Raw genomic sequence first — 20,373 nt, 5'->3', positions numbered from 1 at the left:
GATAGATGTCATGCTATTGAATGACTACAATAAAATGGCACATAAGATTCAGTGTCAACAAATTCAGGTAACACACAGGATGAAAAAGAGTAACAGCTCCCAGTATGCAAACTATGGGCTCTAAAACAGACCTTTATATTATTCTGGACAGTTAAAAGAAGATGTCAGCTCATAGCTCATCAAGAGATCAGTTAGAATAAGATGAAATCTTGGAAAAGGAATAGAGACTAAAACACAAAACATTACTCTGTTTAAATCCGCAGCTGCTGTGTCTAGGATTCTGTATGCATTCCTGCTCATGCCATGTTCAAAAGAATACAATGGAAATGAAAAGATAAAAAAGGGCTGCACAGATGATCAAAGTTATGCAAAGGCTTTCGTATTAGAAGAGATTAAATAGTCTAAGATTTTTTTAGCTTGGAGAATACACAACAAAGGGAAAATATCAAAATATTTTTGAATCATTATTGTCACTGAGAAGACTAATAGGAAACAATTTTTTAACTGTTTCTCCTAAAGCAAGAACTAGGCACTGCCAATGAAATCGTCAGGTGGCAGGTTTCAGTCAACAGCAGTATCTTTGTACACATGCCTAAGATCATTGTGCAGGATGTTATGGATGCCAGGGGTCCATAAGACAATTTGCCAAATTCATGGAACAAAAATCCACCCAAGTTTGATGGAAAAATGTATTTTTTATTTTCTTGCCTTCTTTTCCTTAGACCTTTAATTGCTCAGGGCTGTAATTATCCTAAAGTCTTTGTGTAATTGCTGGAGTGACAGAAAATTCCACAAGGTGACTCAGATGTTACATCTAGGTGGGTGATTGAATTACTTTCAGCTGGTATAAGTGAAGGACATACATATAGTACAGCTGCCCTAGACTGCAGGATGAGTTGTAGTTTGTTACCTCACAGTAACTTCCACATCTCAACCATTACTAGACAGGGTTGTTTTCATATGTTCTTAAGTTCCTACAGATTAGTATCTTACATACTAAAGAAAATGTTTCTATCTGTGTGGTAGTTGCTGAATCAGTGCTTGCACTGCACCTTCCCAGCAATTTTTATGACTTTTGCTTTCATATCCATTACTCTAAATGTCAGGGAGCTATTTTTAAATACTAGCTTAGTTCAGTTTAATAAAAGATATTTTAATATCTGCACCAGAAAAATTAAAAGAATTCCTTATTAAGAATTTAGTTTCATAAAATCTAATGCATATATAGATAACTGCATGACTGCTCCAGACAAGATACATTTTATAGGAGTAACATTTTACGGTCTATGCTGGAACAGTGATACAGAAAAAGACAGATGGGATTAGAATTATGAAAAGTCACAGAAAACATACAGTTAAAATTTTTGAATGTCTCATAGAACCTTTGGCTACATTTTCAATAGGTTTTTTTTAATATGATCACTATTACTACTCAATTATTGGTTTATGCTGAACTTACTTCCTTTCCAAAATCTGATCTGTTCTATTATTTTCAACATTAGAATAACCATAGTATTTAATTCTTACATTTATTCAAATGAGGGTTTCTGATGATTTTCTATGAAAGGAAATAAAAAAGTTAACTTTCAAAAAAGCTGAGGGCTCTAAAGCCCAAATCAGAAACAATGTTAAGGGACTAAATTGGTCATTACTGACTCTATTGATGCATAATGGTATAAGACAACATATAGAGATAGGAAAAGCTGTGTAAAGCTGTAAATTAAAGAAAGTTTGATACTACTTCCAGTAATGCACACGTTAGCCTTCTCATTCAATAAACTAGATAAACTTAGATTTTGTGAACTGTAAATTTAACTGTGACTAGCAAAACATAGATTAGTGTAATAGGATCTTAATCTGAATTACATTTCCCATAATTTCTGAAATAGAAATGTAATTACAAAGATTACCTAAGGGTTTCACAAAAATCTTGGGGTTTTATTTTTTTGGGTATTTATAATTTAAAATTATAAAATGAGTGGGGGTTGTTTGGTTGGTTGGTTGTTTCTTTTATAAACATATTATCCGTCTTCCTCTGTAAAAGTAGGTGGTTATTTTTTGTTTGTTTGTTTATTTATTTATTTATTTATTTATTTATTCACAGGGAAAATTTGTATTGTGGATAAGACAAAGGGAAACTGAAGCACGAGAAGAAAGCAGTCAAATTTCCCGAAGTAAACTGGCTACCTTGAGGGGGGAAAAAATAATCCAGATGAAGTGTTTACTCTATTACTTGTTTATCAGTTAACAAAGTTGAAAGAGCAAACACAAAAGCAAAAGACACTCAAAGGTATTTGACCGATGTACAACAGAAAAGACTAACTTTCTGAGATAGTTTTGAGTGGTACTTACAGAGTTAAGTAGCTGTTATTAGGGTTATTCTGAACATGAGAAAGCATGTAACACATTCTTGACAATCCTGTTCAGTCTGCCAAAAATGCAGTTCAGTCTTTGTGTGAGCCTTGTAAGAAAGCAGACTATGTTCACTATTAATAACACTGATGCTGAATAGCAACTTGTGAGACCAGATCTATATTGTGAAGTATTGCTGGCAAAGCTATGTCATCTAGAAGTGTGGAAAAAAACTACAAGCCCAGTTCACACAGCTATTTGGCAGAAAATTCTGACAGTCACATAGTTATATGTGTATATAGTTAGTTTAGTTTATCTCTTTCAGAGACATAGTGCAGAAAGGTTAGGAGACCTCTTTGTGCCAACATGTGCAACATCTCCAACAGCTGGCTCTGGTGATGGAATTGAGATGAGATTGGCAGGTGTATTCTTGTAGATAAACCTCACCTTACCACCAAGAATGTCACATACTACAGTCAGTGTGAGACAACAGGATAGACCCGAAGTATCTTAAATAAATATTTACTTATATTTAATAGGATTGCTACTGTATGTTTATGAAATGCCAGTTGATTCTTAAATGTATTTGCCAGGGATTAACAGCTGTTTCAGAATCCACTGCTATTTAATGAACATACAAGAACAGTCCTAGATGTAATAAGAAGTTAGGTTTAATAAGAGCATGAATTACTTCAACTCGCCAAACAATAAAAATTTACTGAAGATTAACACTATGTAAGGCACAGAGATCTTATATAGAGGTTAATCCTTAAATTAGTATGTTTTTATTCATCCCTTGGTATTTAATTAATTTAAATTATAATCGTTCCAGCAGTCAGATAACTATGTTAATTTATTTTGATTTTAAGTAGAGCTCCATGTAATCTAAGACCATGCCTTTCCTTTTCTGTGAGTCATTTCAGTAAAGCATTTCAGCACAAAGGGCTTTTTAGAAGCCAAGGTACAGGTTGAACTCGGATTCTAATTTTAAACATCCAACACTGTTCTTTATTGCTCCTGGCACCAGTAAGTTGGCCATAAGAGTTCAAAAGAAAAGCCAAATAGATGAATATTTAAGCAAAGCATCAAAAAATACGAATCTTACACAGGAACACAGTTTTGTGAGGAAGAAATAGTTCCCAGCCTCAGATGCATGGAAGAGGGAACAATGGCTGTGCAAACAAAAATTTTATTTCTCACATGGAAGAGAGATTCACCACCTCCACATCATGACTCTGATGAAATGGGAAAGAGTAGCAGAATAAATTAATGATGATGCCTCCAGAATAAATTAATGATGATGCCTCCAGAATTAACTTGGGCTGGAACCATTAACACCTATAACATGAATAAGAAACACAGAAGCCAGAATGTTGGAATAGACGATGGCCAGCGTATAAAAATCTGGTTCCTGCTAAAACACTGAATTCATCTTTCATAATTTTAGATATCTACAATAATTGAACTACATCTGAGTTAGTAATCTTTTACTGACACTAGAGAGGAATGAGCATTTGAGGATGTGATTCATCTAAAATAGGTCAAATGAATCATGCTCCAGAAGTACCTATTGCTCTCTTCATTAATTCTGAAGTGTTCATCAACTAATTAAATATAAAGAATCAAGGTAACTAGGTCAGAGGTAGGTAAGATGGTAGGGACAAGATTTCTGAGAACTTGTGACTGTTCTTTCCTTCAAAAGGATTGAAAATGTAGAGGTTTGGGATGCTAAGCTGTCATGAATGAGTGGTTTAGGTTGCTTAAAAAATTGCCATTAAAGGTATTAGCAATTTTTTTTTTCTATATAAATTTGCAAAGTGTGACTTAACAAAGTTCAATGGCAAGGTTCGCTCTACTACTTACTACATGGATGGAACATACAAAGGAAAAAATGAGTTAAAATCAAGCTCGAATGGTTTACACAGAGATGGAAAACTTTTTCCTTAACTAACAAAACCTTCAGGTCCAGACTTTCCGGTTTCCTTGTACTTAGAGAGGACTAAATATCTAGGAGAAAATCTAAGCCTTAGTTTTGAAACGATTTTGGAAAGGTAAAATTCTCTTTAAATGAAGATGCCATAAACTTGTACTTCATGGATTTCATTAAGATTGTGAAGAGTATTTTTAGATGTCTTGAATTTAACAAATTTTTTACTTCTGTTGTATTTTTTCAGAGTACCCTGTTCACACATCTGGCCAGTAAACTGAACAAAACCACTAAGTCCATAAGTAAAAATATCATAATCTATATTTTGAGAAAGCATTTCATTTTTGTTCAGGTACAAAAGCTTATGCAAAAAAAAATGATGATAATTGACATTGGATTAAAAAAAAATTATGTTTTGTTCAAAGCCGGCAAAGTGGTACAACTTTTCTGACTCTGATGAACATCCACTGCAAAACTGCAAGTACCTGTCAGATATGGCATGTATCCCAGTACAGGGTTATTTAATTGCAGCTAGTTTCTAGAAAAAAATACAAAATTTGATCACTTCTAAATTCAACAAAAGCAAATACCTCTAGAGTAGGGCAGTTTCTTCTTAAGAAATCTGAGTGTGTTTTAATAACTTGCTTTTTTTCCACCTCTGTGTTACCTGTTGCCTTCCCACACATTAAACTTCTAAGCTGGTTTTTATTTTTTCTTCTTCCTGTAACTCTTTCTGTCTTTCTATACTTATGCATATCAGAAAAAGATCAAATTTACAATAAGGAAAGTAGCTATGTGGTACTTATCTTTCAAATGTACTTGTAAAAAGTTTAAATATGTCTTCTTTTTAATAAACTATTAGCCAGCTATCGTTGTCATGTATACCTGTGAAAAGTTCCAGAAATGTAATAAATCTACAATGATCTGTAATTCTATTGACACCTGAACCTGTGTGCTTAAAGAAATTTTGAGGTTTTAAATAGCAAAGACTATTTTCAAATTTTAAATAGTAGCTTATTTTGTCTTACTTAAAGAGGTTACACATCTCCTGAGATAACCATAAAACAACAGTGAATTAGTGATGGGATAAGATTTCTTAAAATCAAGTGGAAGGTGGGTGCCTAATTTTCACTGGTCATCCAACCAGTCTCTACAAGACTATTTTCCTGTGTCAATATTCTAGCAAGATAAATAATTCTGCCAGTCTCTATATACTAAGAAAAAATGTGAATGTACACAAAATAAATACATACAATTTTAAAAAAGGGAATAAAATGAAACATTAATAGTAAGAAGTTAATAAAAAGGCTCTGAATGTAACACAAATATGGATATTATCAATAGTTCTATATAAAGAAAAGGAATTCATAGGAAAAATTCACAGCTCTTAAAACTACATATCTCAATAATTAGGCTTCAAATTCTTGTGCGATTTTATTTTCATACTAAATATCATGAAGCCAGGATATTTTGAAATAAGATTTAGTTCAGAAGTCCAAACCATTTAAATTCTGTTCTGATCTTGAAATAACAATACAATGATAGCTGAGGCAGTTTTTATCATACGCTTCAAAGTTTTTGATACTTCTGTTCAAAATTTACATTTTTATTATTGTTTTTTTATTGTTTGAAAATTGTTATAAATGTTAAATATACATGTCCTGAGTCAATATAATAACGCTTGCTTTGGGGCCATTACGTGCTGTAATATATTTTACCATACATTATTATGTGAATTTTCCAGTGTAATTCCATCCAAATAGACATTTTGAGAATGTCCTTATTTGTTTATTATAAGCCTAAATGACAAAGAAAAAATATTTTATGCTGTTATATGATATTGCTAGTGATTTAAGGATATGCAGTATCGACTTTACATGACCTTTTTTAGTTAAATTTTTATGGTCCAATTCAGTAGCATGATCTGGATACTCTACAGTACTCTTGAGAAGCAAAGAGCAGCCACAGCACACTGGCAGGTTAAGCTGGCTTTAAAGCTTTCCTCACAGTAGTGGCTGTAGTATTCAATGTAATTTTCTTTCTCCATCCTTATATGCTTCACGCACTTCCCTTCAAAAACACCTGTCTTTCCTATGCACACAGGTATTCTTACCTGGGTAACACCCAGGCATTTTTGGATCATAAAACTTGGAATTGAAAAAGAGAGAAGAGAACATGACGTATCTCATATTCAACTTTCTGCGTTTTATAATATGGACACAAATCTTACAAATATTTTAATCTGTTTTAATTTACATTTTTTTGAAATTATTTGCCTATGGACAAATACTAAGTTTATAAAAGAATTTAGACTGAGAATTTGAAAGAAATTGATTTCATAGGTTATTTTGCAGTTTTTTCATAGAGAAAAATATTAGTCCTTTTTAGAAGTAGCCACCCAAAAATGACACATTGTTAGGGCCATATAATTTGATTTCCTACATTTCTGCTGTAGTGAAAGATTTCTATAAAATAGATATGAAGCTGGTACTTTCTGAAATTATAATGAAGGTGCAGTATGAATTTTATATACCTCAGGAGGAAAAAAAAAAACGGGGCGGGGGGGGGGGGAAGTAATTTCTTTTTTAAATTAGAAGTTATTTTGGGTGAACATATAGACCTACATCATCTTTATGTGAACTTTGCTTACAACAACAAAATACCATAGGGATAAGAGAGAGAATCCTCACTTCAAATCAAGCTAGTAAAATAGAAAAAAAAGTATCACATGCTAAAACTAATCACACACATGAAGTGTAGGACTGTTCATATTCAGCAGTGCATGAAAATCCAATATACGCTTCCCTAGGCCACGCAGATTACAGATGTGCTGCAAAAGTCTCTTTACAGGGTCAGAAGAGACACAATTCCACTTCTGTGTTCATGTAGTTCTTAGTCTGTATGTTTGACTCAGAATTTAGAAGGTTGTTTGAGCTGTATAACTGCCTAGAGATCTTGCTAATGTGTAACCTAAATTGCACTTTTTATGCAGTAACTGCATACATTTGTTCAAGCAAAAATTGGGTCAATTAGTAAAATTTTGTATGAAGAATTTAATTCAAAACTCTGACAAGCAGTTAAGCTGATAGATAACCTCTAAAAATCCAAGGTGCACATCTCTATAATATTTAAGCAGACAGTGCAATTATATTGTTCTATATATAATGCTCTTATATATGTATAAGTACATTATATGTGCAGTACTGTATATTAACTATATATTAAAAACTTCATTTTTTAAAATATTCTTTTTCAAGTGTATACTATATTATAGATTCAAAGCTTTTGCCTCAGAATTATTATATTTTCAAGCTTTTTATTATGCTTAACAAGCTTTGTAATGAAAATACTGGTTTATCTTAAATTTGTAAATTGTTCTCAGCAGTTTTAAAATTTTCCGTATTGTTAAGTGTTGTAGTCCAACTCAGTCAGCCTCACACGGGGCACCAATTGTTGCAGCACAATCAAACTAGTAGACTGCAACAAGGCTTTACCGTTGGTCAGATTCTGCTGTCTGTGCTGTATCTCCTCTGTCATGACCTCTGGAGAAAGTAGATTGCCTTGTTGCAGTCTACTAGTTTGATTGTGCTGCAACGGTTAAGATACAGATTTATATAGATTCCAAAATCAACATTTTCAGGGACACCAGTTAATGGTGTCTTATTTCTGTATTTATGCATATGCATGTGTACATGTATATACACCCCAAATACATGTATAGTACCACTAATACTGAAAGAAATAATAAAAGATGAAGGATTTTTTACATGTAGTCACATGAACATCTCCACTGAATTATATGAGACAGTTTATGTACAAAAAGCTGGAAGAATATGGTCCTAAAATCAAAAAAAGACATTTATTTGTCTTAAATAAAGGGTTTTTTCCTGTGCCACAGTATGACTTGGTTATACTGGGCATATGCTCCTCTCCATTTCATGCTGCAGAGAGCAGATGGGATTAAATATAGCTTGGCATGCAGCACAGGGGCAGCCACGGAGCAGTATTTTCTAGTACCACACAGGCACTACAAGCTCCATATACATTAGAGCTGAAACACCAAAAAGGGCATGTCACCTTCAGGAAAGGGTAGTAGTCAGGGAACATCTGTTACACATGCAGTGTTCCCTGTAGAAAGAACTGAAACACAATGAAATATGCATCAAACGTTCCCTATACACTGAGGTACATTAAGTCCCCTTCAAACCATATAAAGCCCACTTGGGGAAAGGAGGTTATTTGAGTGCAGCAGCTGGAATAGGGGAAAACAGCAGCAGGGAATGGAAACCAGCTGTTCTGCCATTCTGGAACTCTAGGATGGGCAGTAGATGCACAGAGGCTGATACGCGGCATGTGTGCATCACTGATGTACAGAGACTAGACAAAGTTTCACTAAGCAGTGATTAGTTAATCATGCTGCAGCTCTGTCTCTGAGCAGAGTCCATCTTAAATGCTAAGTATGATTATATTATATCAGAGATTCTTCTTGTGAATCACTACGTAATCCATGTTCCCTGCAAGTCTCTAAGCTCATATGGTGAGTTCTTCCTGTAAAAAATGTTCACAGAGAAAAGGCTGCAGAACAGGTCAGTGCAAATTTTCCCTTTCGGTACATTTTACTCAGGACTAGACAGTATATCACACCCTCACATTTAATTATGGCATCATAAAAAGCTGATCTAGAGTGGATTCTCTGGCCCTGGGTAAGTTAAAATAAATCTAGGTTATCGCTGACAAATGTATATTTAACCTGTTTTAAAAACTGCCAGGAAGGGGTATTTTTTAACTTACATGGGTAGCCTGCTTCAGTGCCTAGCAATATTTACAGAAAAGTTCTCCCTGGTATGTAACCTAAATAGCTCTCCCAGTAAATTAAACAGAAAGAAAAGAAAAAGCAATCACCATGCTATTCAGAACAACTTTACATACACAAAGTCTTCTGTTATGTTTCACCCCAGACTTTGTTCATTTAAACAAAGACAAATTCTAAGCAAAAACACTTCTTTCAAACTTTGCTTACAGGCCATGTTTTGCAAACTTCTATTTTCTGCTATTATTCTACCTCTTTGTTGATTCTGAATTTGTCCAGATCTTCCTCAAAAATATGCCTACAAACTGAGTACAGTTGCTGTGTAACTGATTAAGAGTGTGCTGTAACTCTGGCCCAAATTAGATTATAGCACTTTTCTCCCTCTGGAAACCAGGGCATAGGAGAAAAGTAGCATGTACATAGAAAAAGGGTCAGGAAAAGGACAGGCTGGATTATTCTGTATACAGAAATTAGGAGATACTCTTTGTTCCAGAAGCACAAAATACAATTAGTATTATTCCAACTGAAGCACAGCTGAATGGAATAATTAACTCCTGTCTCTTATTTAGGACACTTCTGTTTTGTCTTCCCCAGCTGAACTTAAAACTATTGATAACTACAGTCAGAGTATGGGTTTCCAACTAATATGCATCAGCTTTACAGTAACTTCATCTGCATGTGGCTGGAATATGCAATGAGATTGTGTTAAAACCTGACTACTATCGCTGTTTATCATATCTGTATTTTCTGCTGACTCAAGAAGAGGAGATACACCCATACAATGATGGTTTAAGATGAGAGAAGAAAAGATGTATTTATTTTAATTGTCTCCTTTATATAACTGGATAAGCGCGCACCCACACACACTCATATATATATATACTTAAAGTGTAATTCTGTGCAAGCTTAATTAAAAGAAAAATGTAAATGCACCATGCAAGGACATTTTCAGAATAGACTCCCTAGTCCCGTTACAATAGGTTACAATCATTTCCATGGTATGAGGTATCCATGCAATACATGAGCATATACCCTAAAATTTTCATTAACAAAAGTAAGCACAGCAAAGAACATCCATTTACCACCCAGGGAAATGCGTAAAGCCTGAAACAATGAAAACTATCTATTTTCTGATTTCCTTCTTTCAAAAGTTGTTGATCTTTCTATGCCCCCACTTTTCTTTCAATTTATAAGAAGAATCTGAAAAGAAGAAATGTTAGCTGAAGATAATGATTTTGACATAGAAGGGCCTCATCTTACTGAGAACTGCAAATCCTTCTCTTGCTCTTCTAGTGGGAATAAAGCAAAAAGATAACTTATGGATTCTAAGCCTTCCAAGAACAAACTGCAGTACAATGACTGTGCTAAGCCCCGGGAAAGGAGGTGTCAAAACAGAGAGTACAGAAAGGAAGTAATGAGATTTACAGTAGTGACAGGGGAGGGATATTCTGCTTTGTTGCCCATAAAGTAAAGCATGAAGAAATGAGCACCAACAGCTACAGCACCCAAATATTAGAATTTGCACTCACATATCAGATGGGGGATTTACAGTAACAGAATTGTGATCTTGAAGTGCACGTTACGTATTAATTTGCAAGTAACCTCATTAAAGAAAATTCTTCTGATATTTATTAGTACTTTTACTGAACAGTCTCAAACTTTTAAGGTGTTAGTAATGATATATCTATATTGATTTGATGGTGAAGTTTCCAATTAAAACAAAACACAGGGCAAAAATATAATTCCAAACCACTGAATTAATTTGTAATTATAAAATAAGTAGAAATAAAGGGGGTGGGGGGTAGGGAATGAAATTACCTGAAAAATGTAGCGCAACACACCCAAAGATGCATAGATGAAGCTGTGCTGAATGGTTATAATCACTTTTTTGTATCACAGTGTTTTCTGCGTGTATAGACGCAGAAAGTTCTTTCTGCATGTTTTGGAAGTCATTTATAGAAATTTTCCCCCTAATTTGTGACTAAATACATTAATTAAATGTGGGATATGCTATTCACAAAACTTCACTGATAACAGATATATAATGATGATAATCTGCCAGACATTGAAACATGCACCTTATTAAAAACCTGGTTTGGCAGAACTCGGCTTTAGCTGAGAAGCAGGATAATAGGCAATAACAGGCAGCAATAATAGGCTAAGATACTCTGATGCAAAGTGTATTCACTGTCACTTCAGCTGCCAGAATGTTTGCACTGCTTTTCTATTTTGTATCAATGAAGGCAGATAAGTAAGTAGTCAAGGCATTAAGCTAATCCATCCCTTCTCCATTAGGATGCCACTTCATTTCCTTTTCTGACTTCTTTTAAGAGAAACACCTGCTTCCTCAAACTTCTCCTTCCTCACCTGGATAGCCTTGATTGAAATCCAAAGCTGCTCATACACTTATAAGAAGAGCACATGACAGAGGGAAGCTGTGTCTGAGAACACTACCATCTCTAACAAGGATGCACCAAACAAACTGGACTCTTCTTTGAAGCACACCTGATCATCGTGCAACCTGACATCACACAGTGTCACTCATCTAGATTTGGTACTGAAATAACTGAAATGTTAAAAGTGAATGTAAATTGACTGGTAGATTAATGGAGGGTCTAAAAATAAAACTTAAAACCAGGAAGATATTCAACACAACTGCAACAGAGGAGAAAAAAAATCTTTAATACTCTGTAAATAAAATAAATAAATTTTAATTGTAAATAAACTATAAGAGTATATAGAAGTTGTTAGATATGAGAGTTTTGCCTTTAGTTTGCCCAAATCCATCACATAATTTGCTTGATACATAATACAGCAACAGATCTGTCACAGATTACTGGGTATTAACATGAGAAAGGGCCTGAAAATAATCTGTACTCCAAAGGCAACTGACCTGTATCCCTCCCTCTAGTTCATTAACAGGTTTAAAGGGAGATTATTCTGATCTCTCAAAAAGAGGCATTACAGAACATTTGCATAGCCTAGCTCAGCCTAGGTAAGGAAGTCTTGAAAAAGTGTTACCTAGATCATCTTTAAATGAGTGTTTGAGATCAAGGCACTTAGAACTTTTGAATCTTTTATGAGCACTCCTCTGACTAAAAGTGAAATACATTAATGTAAAAGGTTAATACCAATAGAAGTTTCAATATTTCCATTCAACAAGGACTTTATAAGGAGGATGAGACCAACAATAATGCTGCTAATTCCCTTAACTTTATAAGTACTGTTTCAATGAACAACGTACACACAACAGAAAAGTGGGAAGAAAGTACTGGCAGTGGCTTAAATGTAATAATAAATTTGTTAAACACTGGAGTGGACAACAATTCACTTTAGAACAAAACAAAAAACAACAACAAAAAAAATAAGGACAAAAAATGGCCTTATTCTTCATTAAAGTCTGTAATGGTACATAAAGTTTTAGTCTTGAATTAAAAATCTCATTATTAGAATGGTGCCAAAATCAAATATCTCCAGGGTGTTGATTACAAATTTGGTCAATCAGAAGCAGTTACAGAATAGATAAGTTAGTCTTTGACCTATGCTGTTCTTCATTTAGGATCAGACATGTGCTTGCTTGCATAAAGCACAGAAGCCCCAAAAAAAAGAAGAGAGAAAAAGACATGAAAAAACCCCAACTAAAAGGTGTGTGTGTGTGTGTGTGTGTGTGTGTGTGTGGATAATCCCATTTTGTGTGGCCTTTGTCTAACACTTTCCATAATTTACAGTTCTAGAAACACACTGCTACTAGGTCATTACTAGGAAAAGGAAAGAGATTTTCAATACAGTTAAGTTTCTCTTATAGCTTGCCTGTATAACAATTAATCAGATGAAAGTGAAGAATGGGTATCGTGGGCAAGTCCTGACATACAACAGGCAATTTAGCACCTAACCTGGCCATGTTAGGGGTAAGCAAGTTGGAAGCATCTCAGATGGCAGTGCAGTCTGACAGCTATTCACACTCTGTGCACAGAGAGAATGTGATAGGAGATGCTCTGTCCAGAGGGAAAAACCTATGAGAGGAAGCAATCTTGAACAAAACATTTCCCAGGTTGTGCCAGCTCTGGGGGGACTCTCAGCCTCCAACAGTTTCTCAGTGGGGGCCATCACCAGCTCTGAGAACTTTGGAGATAAACATTTCTCCACAATTTTCTTTTTTCCATTATCTCATTAAGCTGATGTACTCATAAAAGAACCCATCATCCCCAATGGCATGGAAAGCATTGGTGATGATGTCAGACAGCAGAAATTTGCTTGATGAACTTTCTGCACTTATCAGTCTAGACTGATTCTCACTCAGTTAAACAAAATGGATTTTAATTATCTCACAGACTCAAGCAAGATTACGGCAGGAAAATCAATGGACAGTTCAGAAAAAATCTTGGTAAAAAATTCTGATAATTTCTGCCCTGTTGCAGATGGATAATGCAGGATACTCAATTTCAGGGACCATTCTTGTTTAGAAATCGAGAATCTAAATGTACAAGTTACTACAGACTTATTCTGTGGATGTGCTCAGTAGATAAACTCAAGAGTTAACAGTATTCATAGATAGTCTAAAACACTGAAATAGTTTTTATTCCTAAAACTGTTGCATGTGGGACTCCATCAGTTGTAATGCAAATATGTTTTTGTTGTGACGATGAAGCAAGAAGTATTATATTTTTAAGTTATATTTAATTATATTTTTTTCCTGAAAACCATCACAGTCCTTTTATATTAGACATCTGTACCATAGACTAAACCAGTGCTGTTCTACAGAGAAGCCTGGTGAGCAATACAGATCCTTGAGGAGTCTCTGACACCAACACTGAAGCGTTTCCTTCCACCCTTCCTCCAAGGAGGTGCCTCTGGTCTTCATTTATTCTCAAGATCCGTGCTACTGTTAAGCAGGCAACAGCATGTGCAAAAATGTCCCCTCTATGGGATGTAGGTGTGAATGCCAAGCAAGCGTGTTGAAAGAAAGATGCAATGCACAATTATTTTTTTTTGCAAAGCAAAAACTCAACAAAAAAAGCTACCAAATTTGGAGATACTTAATCCCCTGGATATTTTTTACAATGACATGAAAACGTAGATTTGTGTTAAAGCAAGAAAGTGCAGACAGCAAAAACCAAAAGAAAAAGGAAGGAAGAATTCCTGAGAAATTCTTAGACAATGATTTATAAGGAATTTTTGTTTTAATATATTGTTTTACTGATTATAGGTAAACATACCCGGAATTCACTACAAAAAGTATAAAATTTACATCTTGCTGTTCTACTGTTTCCTTGTAGATATCATTTATTGTTTTTGATACGCTTTTCAGCTTTGGATGTCTTTTAAAGAATTATAGATTATTGCTGTTATGCTTAAACCATACCAAACAACATGGCCATTAGTATTTAAATATAAAATGTGAATAATATATGCTACTTCAGGTGACATAAATGGGTAACCTTACAGATGTATTCAAAACTATTAATTCTTGTGAGACTTCTAAGTAGGGTGATCTCAAAATGTCCAAACTAGTGATAGGGTTTGAAGTCTCAGCTACAAAAGTGAAAAAAAGGAGAGGTAAACAAAACAAATCTATCTTAAACCGTTCTATTGAAAGAGTAGCAGGCATATGGAACAAGCTGCTTAGCCAGACAGATTCAGATAGCATAAGTAAGCTTAAGAGACAGCTAGATATTCTAATGCACAAAGTGGCTTGGAATTCACAGCAACAGGATATAGGCTGAGATAACTAAAATGGGACATGCTTATTTTAACATAAGATTAACTGTCCTGATAACTTTTATAGGGTGGTGTTTTGGGTGGTTTTCCCCTTTCTTTCCATTAAGGCCAAGTGATGAGCTTTCATAAGCATTTCATAATGGTACCTAATTTACATTATCTTTCCCATTTGAGTGAATATTTTCAATCACCACCAAACAAAACTTATTTGGAGATATTTTCCTTGAAATTGAACATAGTAAACTTACTAAGGCTTTACCATCCACTGTTTGCACTATTTCAATGCAAATCATAAAGTAAGTTCAATTGTCTCCCATCCCATGCTGAAATTAGAAAATGTCTTGTCTACAACAATTATTTTTTTCATAGAATTTCCTACTTCTCTATTACTGATAGAAGCACAATTGCTGTAGTGCTACTGACACAATTTTTGTCTCAATATGACCATTTAATTTTCAAGCTGTCTTGGCTACAGTTGTTCAAAACTGTAGTTAAACTACTGGTACTGCTAGCATTCTTATTACTGCCACGGATAGAATCAGATTCGTGACAAAGATGTTTGGAATTACATACAGAGGATGTCAAACTCCAACTTAATTCATTTTTCAATCAGGAATCTCAAGTCAAGATACTGAATTAACAGTTAAGCTTGATCATTTTTTTAAAATGTCAGATGATCTAGTAATTAGCACTGTTTTAATAGCAGAAGTTAAACTATTTTAAAAATCTTTAAACAACAATAATCAAATCTGAAACTTTGCTACAAAACAGTGAATTCCCATCCCTCTACACAACCCAGAATGATGAGAGAACCACAGCTTCTGATACTGCTTCAGGTGCTGCCAGAGACAATTGTTTCTAGCAAGCTGTCAATCTCTTCTTTTCCAGGAAAACAATTTTTCTCTAAAGAAAATGCAATCCTTTTTCTATACTAATCACATATATCGTATTTCTCATCCTACTTCAACTTGTCTTATGACTAGAGAAAGCAATTTTGTTTATCTTCTTTCAAAAGAGAAAAGTTACTTCAGGCTAAAAACCCTAATCATACTAAGCTCAATGACAACCGATCATTGATTTCATCAGGAACACCACATTGCACCACATTTGTTACTGCAATGATCTGTAGCCCCATAAGGTGCTTGCTGCAGGTTCAGTTTTCATAATAAACCAATGATTTTATTACAGCACGCTTGTGACAAAGGAGTTCGTACAAGTAAACAAATGGATATCATTACCATTTGTAATTGGGGGGGGGGGGGGGGGGGGGGAGAAAAAAGTATTTTATCTCTCTGTCCTCAATCTTTTTTATTAACTTCAGTAAGAAAACTCACATAAACACCCACTGCTGCAGTCACTGGCTGACAGTATTTAACATTCACAGTTTCAGTACATTTTTAATAAGGGTGTGAGGAATTCCTATGAGCCACTGGAATAAATTGTTTCTAGATTAATAGGATCCCTCATCTAGAAATAATGATACATGCAAACTTCCATATAACTCTTTGCATTATAATGAAAATATAATGACCAGAGTTGGGCTTGATGCTGCTGGACAAACTGCAATATTATAAACTCTGGCAATACAGTCCATTTCTAAAACAAACACATTTTTTTTTAATTTGAGTAGTAAATCATTTTCCTAATGAAACTTCCAAAATTTTAGAACTCTTTCATGGCTATACTTGCCATAGAGATCCAGAGGTTTTGTCTTTTTGTTATACAAAACTAAGAAAATCAGACACACTCAAACAGCTTCTTAAAAAAAAAAAAAAAAAAAAAAAAAGTCCAGTACTGCATCTTTATACAGATCAATGTCCAATTATAAGCACAGAGTTGCTATGGCAAAAGGTCAGGGAAAAAGAATCTTTCCAGCATTTATTACTTGGAAAATAAGGTCATATGTGAGGTCAACCTCCAAATATATACAGAATAAATTATATTGCAGCATTCTAATATTCTACGCAGCAAAAATTATACTGCAATCTCAACATAATCAGGAAATAAGAGTTGGAATATATATTTCCTGGTGTCTGTACTACAGATCAGAGTAGGCTGAGGCAAAATACCTAGGTCCAATTAATCAACAATTAATAAAAATCTCATAATATATTTCTGCTTAATTATAAATATAGCTTCTTATTAAGGCTGACTTATTTAATAGTCTTTTATCTGTCTTTAACACTGCATCATCTTCCCCATAACAAACTAAAATAATAGCAAGCATACAAAACATTTAAAAATAATTCAGTGGTGTACTGTATTCTTTACAGACCAGAAGCAAAACACAAACACACACAGCACTGGAAAACTTAGTCTGTCTGATGCTTTAAAAAAAAAAAAAAAAAGAAATGTCTCTTTTGAAATGAAAGACCTCATAATTAGATAAAACACATCTGGAAAAAAATGAATTGGACACAGACTTTGAGGAAATAAACATGCTTGCTTGTCAGAATGAATGCTTGCAGAGAGCACTGTCATTGTCCTGATAAAAGTCATTTTAGCTGTTTCACAGACACCGATCTTTGGTACCTTTACAGGATGCAAATGAAATTATACTGAAAAATCAGATTGTATTAGTATTTGACACTTGTCAGACTACTATTAATTGTGAAGTCAACATTACAAAAAAGAAAAATACATCCATGAAATGAAAACATCTTCTGATCCATTTTTACTCTTGTCTGATATCTCAAGCTTCGCTTCTTTTCCTGACTACGTGAGGAATGTAAATGACTGGCACTCTTTTATCTGTTGCAGTCATGTCTAGTTTTAATTTCCAAATCATGCTTTGGCAGAAGGACTATATATAATATAACACAGGCAATGCCAGTGGAGATAAAGTATATTCTGATCATTTTAGAAAAGTACTAATTTTTTTTTTTTTTTATCTACTTTGGATACTTGTGGTTTCATTTCATGTTCATTCTGAAAGATACTGAGTGTTCTTTGCTCTGGGCTAGCTACAAGATTTACTGTTTTCTCTGATAGTATTATCAGTGGGCCTGACAAACTGCAACCGTAATACTAATAGGTTTATAATGACGGCTTAAACTTTACGCTTTTGTAAACATTGGAGGCTTCACTCACCTTGTTCAAGTGGCTGGCTTTTAGTTGAAGTAGTTTTCATCTTGAGTGCCTCCCTAACAGACATGTCACAGCAGGAGCCTTTGTTAGTGTCTTGGTCACTGTCAGCCTGATCACTGTCCCCATGCCCGCTGTCCCTCAAGCTGGCTCTTTCTGGATCCTTGAACGTGGAGCTACTGAAATACATATTTTTAAAAAGAGAGAGAGAGAGAGAGAGAGAGAGTTGTATTTACTTGTTCTAAGTTGAATTGTACTCTCTGGCAAAGCAATTTTGACAAGAATGCAAATGGGGAAGCCGAGAAAGTTATTTAATAGGCCTTACCTTTGAACAAACTGCTGCCTGCTGCCCATGTAATTGGGCTCTGCGGGAAAATTGTCTGTCTGTGAAAGAGAAGGAAAAAAATACGTATAGTTGTACACTGGACAAATCTCCTGCAGAGCAACAAGATTTCCTAGAGGAGAAATGATTAATAATTCAAAAATTCCCTTAATCTTCAGATTTGTACATTTTAATTAAATTGGAAAATGCTGGCATGTAATTATGTGCTCAGAACAATTAAATGATTCCGGTCCACAAATTACCTGCTAAAGTAAACAATGAGGCTCCAGTAAGTGGCATTCTCTGTTAGTAACCTGACAGATGACACTGTTTATGTTTTTTCATTAGTTAGATATTAAGACTGATGGTTATTGAAAATGAGAGAAAAAATTACTTTTGCATATTCCAAAAGTGAATTATTCAATAATACTAATTTTTAATCATAATTACATCATCTACTGGGATTCTGAAGCCTTTACTGCTGTAATACAACTTCACATATCGCTATGTAATTCTTGAACTGAAAAAGATCAACAAAAAAGTCAAGAAAATTTACAGCTGATTAGCTGTGGGCTTTCTTAAATGCTACTGGAAAAGCACAAGTATGAAAATATTTGGATTTTCTCTCTATTTTTCATCAGTATTAATAGCTATGTCAGAACAATGAGAAACATACATGCGAACAAGAACATTAGATGATTGTTGTAGACAAGGAATTTTTTTTAAGAAGATACTTTCATTAAGTCTGTCATGAGTATATTTTTAGCAGCATGAGCTAAGTAACTGTAGAAGCAGAAGTATTTACAGCATCCAGACCAACATGGAATCCAGCCAAAGGGAACTGAATTCCCCTTGTATCATCAGCTGAAGTTCTTTGGGAGAGAGACTGCATCTTTCAAAATCTCCATATACTGTACACTCACACACATCACTTCTTGCAGCTGACCTAGTGACAGAGCTTCTACTGTTTTCTGTATCAGTTCATATCACACCACTATGCTTTGCAGCAGCTATGAGTTTTGCAACAGCATCTAACATAACAGAATGGGTAGCGCAGGCAGCACTCAATTAATGGAGCAGAAGGCTCAAGGTAAGGTTTAATGTTGCACATGAAGTGTTGTACAAGTGACTGATCTCTTAGATACTTGGGTTTCCCTGCCACTCTCCAACCCATTTTTTAGCTTTGTTTTGTTTTTATAGGTAGGTGGTAATCAGAAATATTTGCTATTTCTTGTATGGTTGCAATATTGGACCTTGTAAAAGATGCATGAAGTTACATCTGAAATTTAACAGTCACTTCCGTTTGCAACAGAAAATAGGTAGTCACCTGCCTGCCACTCTCAAGGTCCATGTGCAATAAATGTGCTTATCTTGTGTGATTGAGGTAAGGTAAGGGAGATAAAGAATCATCTTCTGTTTGGCACGTATGAAGTCAATTTACATTGTACTTTCTTCTTGTTTCCACTTAAATCCTTTGGTTCCAAAATTAGGATTACAACAGACATTGTGTTCACATTTTGAAGCTGTTTCTAATTTAAGCTGTGGAGTACACAGTATTGTATATGTCATTACAAAAATAATCTGATGTTTTATCAGTGAATTTTCTCTTACAAGAAACTACAACAGAATCAGTTTTTACTCATCTGATTTCGAAACATAGCATAAAGCACCCATACTTATAATTCTAAATGTAATTTTGTCCTATCAAAATTATGTATAATTTGGAAATCTGGGTGTTTATGTCCAACTAGAGATTTTTTCTTCAGCAGCATCATTAAAAGATGGGTTTACGAAAGTTCTTAAATACTGCTTAAGAAATGCAAACAATAAGCTACATTCAGAAGGACAATTCTGAAGATCTGGGATATCAAACTCAACATCAGCCCTGTCACTGTTTTTCCAAGTCAGCGTTTCAAAATCTGATGATTTCAGCTACCGGTACCCAAACTTTTTAAAATCTGGCCATTTCAGTTAGGGAGTAGTTTATTACTTTGATTTTAAAAACAGATGAGATCCTGCTTTTGATATATGCAATTAGAATAAAAGCTTGTCTTAACTTTTAAAATATTTCAAGCTATAAAAACAAACACAAAAACAACAAAAAAGGAAGAAATCAAGGTGCAAAGGTTAATATTTCAGCATTCTTATAATGTCTTAAAT

At 34.4% G+C, this 20,373-nt stretch overlaps 1 protein-coding gene across 1 annotated transcript in view; it reads right to left on the bottom strand.

Annotated features, from left to right (window-relative positions):
- PCDH17 (protocadherin 17) overlaps window positions 1–20,373 on the bottom strand; it is a 93,939-nt gene that overhangs the window by 46,004 nt on the left and 27,562 nt on the right. The window contains exons 3-4 of the mRNA XM_040584415.1: window positions 18,217–18,275; window positions 17,898–18,070 (exon numbers count right to left, since the gene is read on the bottom strand). Of these exons, the coding sequence (XP_040440349.1) occupies window positions 17,898–18,070; window positions 18,217–18,275 (232 nt within the window). The remainder of the gene's footprint in view (window positions 1–17,897; window positions 18,071–18,216; window positions 18,276–20,373) is intronic.

Source organism: Falco naumanni, chromosome 2 (genome assembly GCF_017639655.2).
Source record: "Falco naumanni isolate bFalNau1 chromosome 2, bFalNau1.pat, whole genome shotgun sequence".
In the NCBI taxonomy this organism is placed as follows: domain Eukaryota; kingdom Metazoa; phylum Chordata; class Aves; order Falconiformes; family Falconidae; genus Falco; species Falco naumanni.
This window is presented reverse-complemented; position numbering and strand designations above follow the sequence as displayed.